This window comes from Terrapene carolina, unplaced genomic scaffold (genome assembly GCF_002925995.2).
Source record: "Terrapene carolina triunguis isolate 2854851 unplaced genomic scaffold, T_m_triunguis-2.0 Scaffold66, whole genome shotgun sequence".
Taxonomy (NCBI): Eukaryota; Metazoa; Chordata; order Testudines; family Emydidae; genus Terrapene; species Terrapene triunguis.
Genome location: NW_020664417.1, coordinates 89289832 through 89304817, shown reverse-complemented (window position 1 = coordinate 89304817; position 14986 = coordinate 89289832). Strand labels below are relative to the sequence as shown.

The 14986-nt window shown below is 38.4% G+C and overlaps 1 protein-coding gene across 7 annotated transcripts in view; it reads right to left on the bottom strand.

The window, feature by feature from the left end:
- Positions 1-14986, bottom strand: part of CTBP1 (C-terminal binding protein 1) — an 85044-nt gene that overhangs the window by 46633 nt on the left and 23425 nt on the right. For 4 of the 7 annotated variants that reach the window (XM_029910621.1, XM_024201461.3, XM_024201457.3 and 1 more), the window contains one exon: positions 2990-3144. In XM_029910621.1, coding sequence (XP_029766481.1) covers positions 2990-3144 — 155 coding nt within the window. Of the gene's footprint in view, positions 1-2989; positions 3145-7165; positions 7383-8944; positions 9036-14986 lie in introns of those variants that run through there. The other 3 variants (XM_024201462.2, XM_024201463.3, XM_024201464.2) reach the window with 2 other exon arrangements.

Below are 14986 nucleotides of genomic sequence, written 5' to 3'. Positions count from 1 at the left end.
AATATTTATGTTCTTTGCCCATCACATCGCCTCCTAGCTCCTTATCAATTGGATCCAGCTATTACTCATATTAACCTCCTATGAAGATGGCTTGAGGTAGGACACAAAAATGAGGAGCTTAGAACAACTTTTTAAGGACAATTTAAAATAAATGTAAAGCAATATGCATTTCAGTGTGTTTTAAATACGGGATGTACATAAAAACAGAAAACCCCCAAACTTGGTCAGGTTAAAATATATATATTTTTAAATTAAAGAATAAGAAATGGTCTTATATATGTTACAATTAATATCTTAGATCCTTAAAAATTAAATAAAATTTAAAAATGTAAATATATTTTAAATATTTATGACGTTGTTTTATTCTTCTGCATTTCTCAAATCATCCAAAGAAGACAGAATGGTAAATCTCACATTTGTTTCTAGTAGTTTCCAGTCAATTACACTTTTAGGTTCTCATGTACTTGCACAGTGTTGAAATGTCTGAATTGAAAACACTACCTAGAAATATTTATTTGTTTCAATGGGAATTAAAAAGAATCATGACTTCATTTTTGTTTGCCTTAGGTTTTTGTAAAATGTGATTATTGTTGCAAAACCAAAGCTTATTACAAAACCTAAATTCTGGGACATATTCAAGTTGATATTGTCCCTTAAATTACCAAGAGGAGACATTTCTTCCAAAACATTATTGATTCTGCATAAGGGGAGGGAGGGAGAGGGAGAGAGTGTACTAAGGGCCTAATCCAATGACCACTCAAGTAAATAGAAAAATTCCCATGGACTTCAATGGGCATTGGTCAGGACTAAAAATTCACCAGCTCGGACCCTTAACTTATAATTTATAATCTTTTATTAAAAGATAGCTCCTCCAGAAGCATAATTTTTTTTAAAGTGGCTTCTACTCTGTGGGAAATCAACTGCGTATTGAAGAAAGGATATTCAGAAAAGTGAAATGGGGTCTACTTTTTAGAGTGAGGAATTTATTTCTCTTTCTTCTCTCCATATTAAGATTACTTTATATCTCAAAATAAATAAAAATCAAATCAATCAATGGGAACTGAGTCAGAGAAACTAAGACAACACTGATAGTGCAGGAAAACAATATTTAAGATAATTCCTGATAATGGTTCTGACAACAGTGGACTATGGTACAATGACTTTTAAAAGCAAGACAGGAAGTCCAAGAATCCACAACAGAGATATCCACAGAGGAACTATTTATGCAATTGAGGAGTATGCAGCCATTCCTCTGTTGAACATTTCCATAAGAAAAAAAAAGAAAAGAACATTTCCCTTAAACATGATAAGAATGAGGAATACAAGTCTGCACTGTTGATAAGACACAAAAAATTCTTTAGACTTCTCTATATAGTAGCAAAACAGCTAGTACCACTATGTTTAAGGAGATCATCAAGCTTTCCTTTATAAATTCTAAATTTTCAAGAGTTTAAAACAACAAAAATCATTTTTTGGATAGAAATCTGATTGCTAAAGAAATAATGAGCACAACAGTTGGTTGATTTGATTATACCAGAAAGGCACTGCATAAAATAGGAGTCATTCACTTAATAACTGAAAGGAAACGATTATTGTGTGTACTTTCAAGAGCTCTCTTTAATATACAGCCAGCCACCTGAGGAAGGATTAGGTCTTTCTGACATATAAAAATTCTCGCCTTTTAAAGGTTTATCAGTGCTATATTTTGTAAAGTTAATTGTTCAGTTACGGTTTCAGTTTCTGTCTAACATTTGAAAAAAGAGCCATTAACTGTCACATAATATTACAATTATTAGACAGGGACAAGACCAATAATATATTTGCAGAAGAGCAAGAATGTTAGCTCAATTCAATACACAGACTGAATCCCTAACATTTGGGACATATTCAGCCACATATCGCTCCGTCTGCATAAGGAAGCAGAGCTCACTGCAGCGGACACAGAAACACTTGTTTAGCTGCGCAGACCTGGCCTGTCCATCAAGTTAGCGTGTGAGCCTGCACTAGCTTGCTATTACACCTCCTTCTGACCTTCAGGGGGCAAGGAAGGAAGACATCCTTGTGGGGTGAATCCCTGTTTCCCCACCTAGTTCTCCTCTGCTACCATGCTCATTGTATACGGTACCGATTTTTGGTAGCTGGAAGACAAGGTTTCCTTAGTTCCCAAGTTGGCAATATTGGACATCTAAGGCCCTGGTCTGTTAGTGAGCAACAAGAGTAGCAAGGTTTATCCCCATCCTATTGCTACTGAAATAGATGAGTGAGGTGCTCTCCTTCCCTAGAAAATGCCAGGGAGCTTGGGTGGGGAGCAGGCCTTACCGTGACACCAGTCCCCCAAGAAGGAATACAGGCATACAAGCCAGGTGACGGCCCTAGATAATGGTCTCTTAATAAACCTGGAAGGCCTCGCCTCCCCTCCCCTCCCCAGGCTGTTTCACAGGTTCTTGAACTTTCGGGGGAGGCAGTTAAGTAGCTGATAGGAATGCCTGAATTGGAATAGCAGCTTATTCACCCAACCCCAATACTAATGAACCTTTTGCTATAATTTGTTTCAGCAATTATTTACTGCAGTGTAAATTCTCAGTGCATGAGGTACCCACCCAAAGCTTGAGGAGACCTATGGCTGAGAGGGGAATCTTTATTGCTTTGTAAGTTCTCCGTTTATATGCTATAATACTAGTACTTACAATATACATACTGTTTCTCAGTTACTGTAATTCTTTCTCTGAATGAAATTCTATTACATGTAGTGGATGGACACAAGGCCAATGTCCCATCTAAGGCACAGTGCCCAAGGCTATATTTCACGGTGTTTGAATAAAGGTATTTTTCTCTCTGTTTCCCCTCTATATGAAGTTTGCCTAATTCCTGACCAATTTGGGTATCTTTTCAATTGTTAACCAAAATAGTGCAACTTACATGTTCTCTTGTAACTGTAAAAACACTTATATTATACTTGCCAACCAGGAGTGTGATTGAAATGTTTTACCTTTTCATGAATTTCTTGTGTGGACTGAGCATCACAAAATGCCACTGTGGCTACATCCTTCAGAATAGGCATTTCTACTGTACAATCCCTGCCATCCAGCAAAGCTACCAAAGGGCGTGGGTGCATGGGCCCATTCATGATTGGAGGTCGAATGCCTACAATGAAATAGAGAAACAGGATTATTTATAAATCAAGAAAATGCAATTTTAAAAAACAAATGAAAGTTAACCTCTATATTTGTATGATGGCAAATAAAGATTTCAAGAGATAAAAGCCATTAAATCAGGAACCGACTTATTCTCAGCAGCAAACAATAAAATAAAGAAAACAAGAAAATGCTGGGAAGCAGCCACTTGATAGGTTTGCGTGGCTACATTCTGAGGCCATCTAGTAAAAGTACTACAGCAGTCTCAAGATCCTCGGCCCTGAACTGCAAAAGACTGAAAACAACAAGGAAAAAGTACAGTCATTTGCTAAAGACAGGCCCTCACTGCACTACTGAGTAGTATCTGTACAAATCTTGGGTAAGGTGTCACTCTGACGGGATTTCAGAACTTTGCAATCTTGAAATAGCACGACAAAAATATTCTGCAGGCCTGTGACAGTGAATCTTATAGAATAACGTAACATGCTTTCAGTTCACTGAGCATTCAGTTTATGTTTACAGATAATGATTTGCCGAGACTGAAATCACACTGAGAAATGATTAATTCAATCCTGTGTGATTTGCTGAAGATCCAATGTAAAAATTCATAATGCTGACCTAAAAAGAGTTCTTTTTTAAATTTATGAATTTCCTAAAATTCTTCTGTGCGATTTGTCAAAATAAATGCATCAGTACTTGTTTTTTTTCCCTAAAACAAAACCAATAGCAGCACTTATGAACAATGGTATGATAACAAAGAAATATACATATTGAGGGGTGGGGGAACGAACGAGTTAAGGATGCAGGCTTAATTTTCAAGATTCCAAGATGCTAGAAACAAAAAAAAATATTTAAGAAACATCATGAAAACACTTTGCAAATCTTTTTAATGGCATAGAAATTATAAGTATGCAAACCTAATTGAGAAAAGATTCCTGTAACCTTCAATAATATTAAACCATTACATTTATAGGAAAATGACTCTCTCCAAGAGACAAGGAAAAATGAATACCAGAGGTAGGGAATACTGTAATCTTTTCCCCAACAGTACATACAGTTTGAACTACTGCAAGAGAAGCAGTCTTGAAATTCCTCATGTATCCATTATAATTTCTATACATTTGTTGTTGTATGAATTTTATATGCTTTGCATTTGCTAAACAATTGCTCTCTTGCACTAGTTTTAAGACTGAGGGGGGGATGAGGGTCCCTGCCCCCTCCATGTCTGCTTCATGGGGCAGAGTGTGGGGGGCTCAGCAGCCTCTGTGGGACTGCTATTCTGTCTACTGTACAGGTGGGTGGAGAACAGGGGGAGCCCTGGCTATACCGTGGAAAGGTGCTGGCCAAAAGAACCGAGTTGCTGTGGAAGGGGATCTACCACTGGCCCATACCAATAGTGTATTACTTCCCCACTAGTGCTGAAGTGCCGAATGGGAGTGGGGGAAACCATTCAACAAATGGTGACTCAAAATCACAATTTATTCTCTAGTCTGTTCCTGGGGCAGTGCGGCTACTTGTTGCCCCTTACTCGGCAGCTTGTAAATATACAGTCTAGTCCTACAGTATGATTTCATATTTAAGCCATTTACTTGCTCAAAGAGTTTTACCTTTGAAGAAAAAAAGTATTAAAGTCAGCAAAATTTAAATCCACTTAATACTCTTTCCAATTATTCCAATATTCATGCTTTTTTAGATGGCACGAAAACCCTTGAGAGGCATCTAGAAATAACTCTTGGCTTCAATTTAAATATTACTAGATATTTTTGTCCTCTTTTCAAAAGCAAACAGCAGCAGGATCTCTCAACCTTAGAGCAGGAGGGCAATGGATTTTTACAAACCCCTTCATATCTGGTCACCACCTAAATCTGTTTGGTCCCCATTGCCTTCCCAACAGACTGGTCATGCCAATGGAGTTATATGATTATAGGCCGTCCAACATCTTGACAGATGAAAGGAGGTGCAACAAAGTTGGTCTGATAGTGGTGCTTAGCAATGGAGTAGCACTGTGTTATTCACAGAATAGGAGAGATGGCAAGGCATCCACCAGCAGTGGCGCTCTGTGGATGAGATGTTAATGAAAACCCTTCTCTCTCAAGAAAGGACCAAGCATATCAATTTTCATTATTGATTACAGTGGGTCTCCTCCTTGGTAAGACAGCAGGGTTCTATTTAGTGATATTTCTGGCATACACCAAGAATTTCAGTGCTCATTTTAATATACATGTACTTGGATCAGCTTCAAAAATTAAGTATGATTGAAACAAAATGTAGACCTTTTCTTTTTGTCTCTTCTTGAATCATGTATCTAGGACAGCCTAACAGTCATTTGCACCATCCACAAAGGACCATGTGTTATCCTTGATATTGGTAGTATTTTCTTACAAATACATCATATGCTAGTGCTTGACAAAGAACGTGAACACGACACAAATATATAACTTAACACCACAAATTTACTTCCACTACCCTGACAACTGCTGATCCTTTTTGGGAACTTCACTGAAAGTCCCCACTGTAAATTCACCTGGAACGTTGCCATGCTTTCAAAGTAAAGTAACTTACAGAATCACTGCTGGTATTCTGATATGTAACCCAAAATGTAATAAAGTACAATTACACTTTGAAAAGGAACTGTAAAAATAATAATTGTGGGATTCCAGGTTTATTGCCTCTCTTATCAACCGGTCATGTAACAAGTAAAAGATGTTTTTTCTAACCACCAGTCCAGCAAACCTAACTTGGGTCTGAGAGACAAATTGGATTCTTTTTGGCTCATGCCTCATCACCAGTAATAAAGATACTTGCAACTGGAACTTTGGACCAAAACTACTGATGATGAACAAGCCAATATATATAACTCAGAGGACCCCTCTAAAGCATGTCTCTCTCACTAACAGAATCTGGTCCAATAAAAGATATTATCCCATCCACCTTGTCCCTCTAATAGTTTTGCAACACTAATATAAAAGTAATAAAATTAATTTTTGTCAGTAGGACAGCAGATATGACTCTGAATAAACACAGAGAGCAGAATGGTTGAGTAAGAAAATGCCAATTTTTCAGTCACTTTCCAGACAAAGCCAATCTTAGAGTTCACAAAATACTTAAACTGCAAACGCAATAGAAAACCACTTTTTAAAATAAGGATTCCTCCAAAAGGGGATCATTAAAAAAATACACATGGGGCCTGGTTCTGTTTTCATTTATCTCAGTGTAACTCCATGGATTGTAACTGAGTTACGCCTGTTTAACATTGGCATAAGTGATATACCAGACTCAGGCCCAAGATATAAAAGGAAAGGTAACAAAAATAACTTGAAGCACACTTCTACTCTACAGAACTTCAGACTGGGTGTAGCCAGTAGTGCCCTCAGAGTTTAAGTCTAACTTGTGACCTTGACCATGAACACACAGCTAATCCTTTGTTTGCCAAAATCCTCCCTAAACTTCAGGTTAGATTTCCTGTTGCACAACTTCTCAGCATAAATACCATATCACTGAACTACAGACAATAACTCAACACTTAAGTGAATTTACAGTAATTTCATCTCAATGGCAGTAACGATTTAAAGTTTACATTTGAAAAACATGGTTTCACTATGAATCAGTCTTCTGAACAAGAAACCATTTCTTCCATCATTCGGGTGCATTCTGTCTATTTCTTATCTAGAAATGTCATGGTCTGCCATGTATCTGGTCTCTGCAGCAAGCCCTCAGAGTGTCAGGATAAAGAAATGAGTAGTCAAGAGCAATAGTTTCCGTGCTTGTATTAAAATAAAACATGCAACTTAATGCCAAAAAAAGAATATGGTTAAAATGGGATTCTTCAACCACAAATACTATAAACTCCGATTTAAGAGCCAATTTTGCTTGGTTGGCTTTTCCAGGTATAGGATATATCATAATACAGGAAGAAGAACTTTCAAACCATCTATCCCCAGATCACAGCAGCTTCACAATGTATGATCAAAAAAAAAAAAAAAAAAATCTCAGTTTATCCTAACTCCAAACTTTCAGGAACCCCTACCAACCTGACATTTCTTAATCTGAGCTTGATTTCCAGGGTCATGAATTCGATTTCTCAATGCTTTACAATCTTCAGTATTCTCAGGGAAAATAGCATCCTGTCACTTGATCCTCATTTCCATGTCTTTAACTTTTCTTGCAGTCTCCTGTAATCTTGAACCAAAGCTTTTAAACTTCTTATCCACTGCAACCTCTGTAGCCTGGATCGTGTTCAAATTTTTACTAAAAATTAAACACAAAAAATACATTAAAACAACATTAAGGGTCTGACTCATACTCACAAAAGCGAGGAAATTCAAAGTTGAAGCTTCTCACTGCATCCTTACTCTTCCGCCTTTCACTTCTAGTTTTCAATCACCCCTGCTGTGCGCTGCCATCATCCATTAACATTCCACTGAAATCAATGGAATGTTAAGCCATACATGGAACATTCAGCAGCACAGCAGGTGCACTGTAAATGGACATACCTGGAATGTTCAGAGCGGTCATGTGATAAACTTTTTGCCTAGGTGTTGTAAGGTTCTGAGGACAGTTTGTGATCTCCTGTACCATACGGTGCAGGAAAAGCCAGACACAGTGGTGTGCATTAAAGATGGAGTGAGAAGACTTAACTCTGAATTTGCTGGTTTTGGTGGGTATAAGTCAGGCCCTTAATGTTATCTAATGTATTTAAGAAAAAAAATCTACTGCTAACAGCTCTAAATTCAACAGGCCTCAATCCAGCAATCACTGACACAAGTCTGTCTTGTCAATACATCAGATCATTGAGGCCAAAGTTTCAGCACCACTACAAGACAATTGTGTCAACAACTGTTCATGTTTTACTGAAATAAAAGAGAAATAATACCATAGTACAATACGCATACCCATGCACAGTCGCTAAACGTGAAGAGTAACTATTACATATGGACACATAACAGTGTCTTTTAGAACTGAATATTAGGATGATTATTTAAAAAAAAAAAAAAAAAAAAAGAAAAAACCATTCAAATCTAGTGTGAAGCCAGTTTTCAATTACAGAATCTGACACAGGGTCAACCTACTACACAAGCAATGGAAGTGATTGCTTGGTTCTTCACACAGACTTGGGGATTAATGACCTGATCACCCGCTCTGGCACTAAGTTTGGAGGGGAAGGCATCTCACGCCCAATTCCCCTCATTCCCCTGGTAGTTGTGCCCTACAAATCAGCCGTCCAGCCCTTACATGAATCCACAGCATTTATTTTTCTTATTCTCTGGTAACTTAACAAACGGATAAGCCACCCAAAATTTGTTAAACAAAAATCCCAACACACACACACACACACACACACACACACACACCATCATTCTTGAAAGAAGACCTTGTACACCAATTTTCAGCAAGGGCTTTTGGGTGACATAAAATGAAAGGTAGACGTAAACGTTAATGCTAAAATGAAAACTTCTCTGGGTCCTGGACAGACCATCTGTATTTTAGTCACTGATCCTTTATTTTAAGCACTTTCTCAGCAACTATCATAAAAAAAAAAAAAAAAAAAACCCCTAAGTAAAGTAGTCAGATTACACAAATAAAGGGAGATGTCTAATCAGGTTATCATTTGCAGCCATTCATTGGCATTTAAAAACAACATAGATAGAAGAAATAGAAGAAAAACAGCTATTAAGATTAACAATATTATTTTTACATTTGTCTGCCATTGCTTAATGTAACTACAAGAATCATTAATTTTTGTCAAATAAAGCATCGACGTTAAAATGAAAGGGACACTGTCAGGTTTGTAGGCCCGAAATTTGACCTACCTTTCATTTTCTTATATCTGTTTGCAAAGTCCATGTAATTCTTTAAATGTGTTTTTCTTTTTTCAAAACAAATGCTTCAATTCTCTTTTTTCTGAAAAATATATCAATGCCAAAAAGCACAACACTCATGAGTAACCCTATAATAACAAACCAGAATGAAAGTGAAAAGGGGGACGGGGAAGGCACTGGGAAGGAGAGTTTTCATTCTCAAGCTTCCAGGGGGATATGATGAATAAGTATGTAAAACAATTATTTTATTATGAAAACTCCCTTGACAATGTCCTTTTAAAAGAACGTTTCCTATTACACTTGTCTTTTAAAATGTCAAAATGGTTTTAATTTTAAACAATAAAACACAAACTATTGAACACTCCCGCCCCCCAATTAAATTAATAGTTAAAGAACACCACACTATCAAGACATGCTGGGCAGCCAGGTAACTCATGAGCTTGTATCTGTAACCTGTGCACCTAGTTCCCTATTCCCTTTTGTTTCATCTCACTTTTTTCCATCTAAAATGTAAATTCTTAAGGGTAGGGAATGTGTCTCTTATTTTTCTGTGAAATATCTAGAAGACTTTTGGGCATTATAATAACAAAACCCTTGGTAACTTCATTCCGTTCCTTAATTAATCTAAAAACGAACAAAAAAAAAATACATCTTATAATATGACTACAGAGTTGTCATAAATTAGGTTTGCTAATACGCCATTCGTCTTAAAATGAGTAGAAAAATCCGAAATTTTACAATTCTCATTTGTGGTCTCGCAAGACTAACTTGTAGGAAAATTAGAAATTTGGGAATTTATTTTGGGGCCACATCACTGTGTGTTTGTAGGACATGCTCTTACATGATCCTGTTGCATTCTGATAAACCAAATTCAGAGAACAGGTAAATGGCAATGTACTTACAAATTACATACTGTCTGTAAACTGGTCAAAGAACTGGCTGTAAGAGAGAAAGAGGAAAAGTAGACTACCATGCACCATGTTGATATTCAGGGATATGTAAAGTGCATGTAATTTACATACCATGAAATCCTGGCCCAGTTGAAGTTAATGGCAAAACTCCCATTGATTTCAGAGGGGACAGGATGTCACCCTAAGGGGCTAGAAAGGAGGTTTATCGAGGAAAGTAGCAAATAGAAATACCTAAGAGGAGGCAGTAGTGAGCCCCACAAATTTCCACTAGCTGGCAGATGAACTCTTCATTTAATTTCAATGGAAGTTCAGAGATGTAACTAGTATATAGGGACATAAGGGCCAGATACAAATCTTATTGAAATTGATGGAAAGAATTCCATTCACGTCAATGGGGTTTGGGTCCACCCCTAGAAATGCAGATGCAGCAAAGTACTTAAGCACTTGCTTCACTTTAACCATGTGAGTAAGTCCCCCTGAAGTCAATGGGGCTACTCACATGCTTAATAAAAAACACATGCTGAAGTGCTTTGATGGAGCAGTGCCTAGGTCAGGAGTAACAGTGATCTATGGATACGAATGCACTCTGCTTTCTGTTTACCAAATTTGGGTAAAATTCAAGTACTTTTGTAAAAAACACAACAGACCCAAAAGGTGTGGTTTCTGGATCAGCGCTCACCTGATGAAGTGCAAAGCAGTCACACATACTTGTCCTACATCCTCTCGTTAATTGTTTTCCCTGATACACACCCCATTCCTTCTCATTGGCATGTATGTTACATTCATTTTACGTTACTTTACCACTTACACCCAATATATAGCCAATGCCACCAAAATGTATATCATTGCAATATTTGGGCCAGTGATTTTCATGGGATCGGGATTCACATACACCACAGCTGGATTTTGCCCTGTGTGAGGAAGTCCCACCAGCACTCAGTCAGGCAGTGTTAAACCAGGAAGATGCAAAGGATCTAATAACAGGACACTATGTGACTACATGATACATTTTTCCTGTTGGGCAAATACAAACAAGACGACTCAGTGGTCCTTCTTAAATAGACAATATTTCCACACAGTTACCAGACAACAGTGGCTGTGTCACTATGGACACAAAAACTTCAGGCAAACTTGTCACAGGGTAGAACAAAAAATTAATTCCCTCAACTGTTCAACATATTTTGCAACCCATAAGCAGAAGTAATGGTTATGTAAATAGGAACAAAATAATGGCCTGACAAAATAGTCTATTCATTAAACATTTACTTCAAACAGCTACATGAAATCTGGCTGGCACCACCTTCACATCTGTCACAAAAATCACACATGCTAATGTCTCTGTGCTATGTACGCTATGATGATATGCCCAATGTTAACTAGAGCTTTTCAAAACAAACCTTGAAACAATACGAATCACACCTTTGTAAGGTAAAATTAATGAATGGCAATAACACAATGTGTGACCGTAGAGAATGTTTTAATTGTATATCACGGTGAAATAACCCAACATGCTCAGAAACAATTACATGAAAGAGGCCGTATCAAAAATACTAATAAAAGCACAGTAAACCAGCTAACTGTGTATGCTAAGTGACAACATTTTGGAGCTGCCATTTTGAAATGACAGGAACTTAAAAGCAGGCCTCATCAAAGCAAAACTATTTCAAGGACAGAGCTTTTCATGGCCATGCAGGTTTCAATGCCAAATCACAGTAAAGACTTTGTTAGGTTTTATCATTGACGTGAAAAGAAAAGGAGGGAAGAGAAGGACATTAGAGATGTTTGACATTTGTTATTTTGAGAGGTTGGATATTTGCAATAATGAGGTATTTGCAAGAATAAGGTATTCAATTTGTGAAACTGAAGCCCTCTACATTTGTGGCCATAGTCTCACTAACTATAGATTCATAGACTGCAAGGCCAGAAGGGACCATTGTGATCACCTAGTCTGAGCTTCTGCATAACGCAGGCAACGGAACTTCCCCTAGAACTAGCAACATATCTACTCTACAACTGGAGCTTTTACTTCCTTAAACCCCCAAAACTTTCCAATCACCCTGATGGAAAAGCTAGAGACTTATGAAAGCACTTTCTGGTCCAGAGTCACAACTAAATTTCCTATGTACATTACATGGGTCCCACCTCCTTTCTCCCTTCATGCTTTGAATTAATAAACTATTAGGATCTAGAGGAAGACAGAAAAACAAGTCACCTGTTCATTTTAATAATTATTATTATTTGCTGTTTGTTAATTGCTCAGTGTGCTTAATTCTGCACAAGTCCCAAATATCAAGACAGAAGAATCTGCCCAGAGAATTTACAATCCAAAAGACAGAGGAGCGGACTTCAATGGAGCTATGATAATTTAATTTACATCAGCTGAGGATTTGCTACTAAAAGGCAAGATGCCTTGGAAGGCCCAGAGAAAGGGACTGCTTTTGATTATTTGACCTCCCTACATCAGCCTATTTGTCTTTTCAGTTTGGGTCTGGTAGAAGAAGTGGGTCTTTGCGGAAGTCAGGGGGTGAAACTAGTTTTACAGACTAGTTGCAAACACTATTCCAAGATGAAGTCAGATGGTTTGCCTCCTTCACGCAGTTTTTAATTTTAGGGCCACACTGGAGCTGGACATGCACTGCTGTATATAGGATTGGAGAGGCAGAAGAGTGCCAGGAGCCCTTCACTTGCATCTCTATACGGGGCCATTGCAGTGCCTTCCTTAAGCATGGATAGAGTAGTGCAACTACTAGCCATCTCAAAACTTGGAGTGCAGCGAGGACAGGATCAGGTCTCTGACTGACCAGAAGAGGCTGGCTGGACACAGGTGGAAGGAGAAAATGCATATTGCTTCCTACCTACAGGTGGTGGAGCTGGTCTGGCAGAGTATAATCCCAGGGAGTTCTAGAAGGAATTCTGGCTAAAGTCTTCCAAATTTCTTACTTGCTACATGAGCTGCAGGGTGGCTCTGCAACACCCACTCCTGCAAGGGTTGTGGCTTAAGTCATAATCTTGTTTATAACTAGCAGGAAACAGGGCTGAAACATATGCATCGCAATGAAAAAATTAGCAGGATTTAAATGGCTTTAAATTTGGTCTTTATTTTCTCTGTAGTCATGGTCACTTTCTAATTACTGATTAATTAAAGTGTCCCAAAATAAAGAATTCAACAAGAACACCATGCCACATGACCCGGCGACATCCCTGAGAAGCTCCAAATGTAAGCATTGTATCCCTTGTATGAATCTATTGCCACTTTCCTGTAAGTGGAATACCTCTGCAGTAGGCTCAGAAACTGCATTATTTTATTATATATATATATATAAAATAAACACCCTTTATTTTAAAATATGTTGTTTTATAGAGGACATGGTGGGAAGTGCACTTTCAGATGGTGGCACTAAGGGAAGTGGGCGTATCTTTCTTTTTCAAAGGTTAGGCAACTCCTACTGACATGAACAAGAAAAACAATCTGCTTCAACAATTCTACTAAGAGCAAAATGATTAACTCTCCTAGTCATTCCAACTGCAATCTATATTATGCCAAGATATATCAAGGCACTTTACCAAAGGAGTATTGGATGTATCGGGAGTCTCAGAAGCAGAACCTTTCACCTCTAGGAACGTGGTTCAAATCTGACCCAGGCTGGAGAAGCATGGCTGAGTTTCTCTATGAAGTGAGAAGAGCTGGTGGTCTCAGTCTAGCTCTTAGTGGCAACTGCCCATATCACACTGTCCTCTACCATGGTGGTTATCAACCAGGGGTCCAGGCTTTGGGGGGTCTGCCAAGCAGGGCCAGTGTTAGACTCACTGGGGCCCAAGGCAGAAAGCTAAAGTCCCACCATATGGGGCTGAAGCCCAGGGCCCTGAGCCCTTCCACGTGAGACTGACGTTGAGGCCCGAGTAACTTGGCTTCCTGGGGGCCCCCCCCCGTGGTATAAGACCCCAGGTAATTGCACTGCTTGCTACCCCCTAATGCCAGGCCTGGCTTTTATCTGCAGAAAATTAGTTATGACACAGGTGGGCCTTGGGAGTTTTTTATAGCAGGTTGGGGGGGGGGATTAGAAAGAAAAAGGTTGAGAACCCCTGCTCTACCACAACATCACAATTAGCACCCACTGCTGGCAATTGATGAAGACTGGGTGGTCATGTAAAGTGAATTTAGGATGCAACATACTCAGGGACCTTTGTCTTTTGATTTGTTGGTAAAACACCATATAAACTTGAGCAACTGTGCAAATGAATAGAAAATAATAAACCTTTCCCTCCCTCTAAAGGCTATTCCCTCCAGAAAAGAAGTAAGGCATATTATGGGGGCAACACAGGGAAGTTTTCATTACCACTCTCTGTGCTGCAGGTATTTTGTGAATAGAAGATGTCAGTTTATAGAGCTGTCAACCCAGCAGCTTTCATGAGCACTAATTACCCAATATTTTAAAGACACCACTGAAGATGCATGACATTTCACAATCCCGTCTGCAATGATGATTATTCTCCTTTGTGCTTCTCTCTGTGTATATTAGGTATTGGACAGGGATGCTGTATCAGGCAGGGTAATCAAGGTGGGGCCAAACATCAAAGGCTACTCCACCCCGCATCCCAAACACGAAAAGCGATTTCTACAGCAGCACACCTGTACTTTGACCTAGAACGTTAAGAGGCACTCCTTGTTTTTCTTATCAAAAATGTTGAGAAAAAACAAATATGGGGCTTTAGCAAACCAAATCAGTTTTACCATGTTGAGGGGTTTTTTTAGATTAGCTGAATACACTGAAAAATAATACTGAACTCTTTTACATTTTGAACACTTAACTCTCGTCAATCTCTTTAAAATGTCACTTCTTAAGAGTTTGTTTTTAGGAAAGCTTTTGTTGTGATTCATCCCCCCTTCAGCTAAATTCACACAGCTATTTGTGGCAGCAATCCTCCCAGTGAAAAAATGATGACTCTTTTTGGGGATGGGGGAAGGGAAGAGAAATAAAAATCTCTTGCCAAAGATTTGCAACTAAAACTTTGAAAAATCCCCAGGCATTTAAAAAGATCACTGTCATTAGAAACCTCCACTCAATACAGTATTAAGGCTTCTGTAAATGAGGACAATAAACTCTCTCAAATTACACTGCAT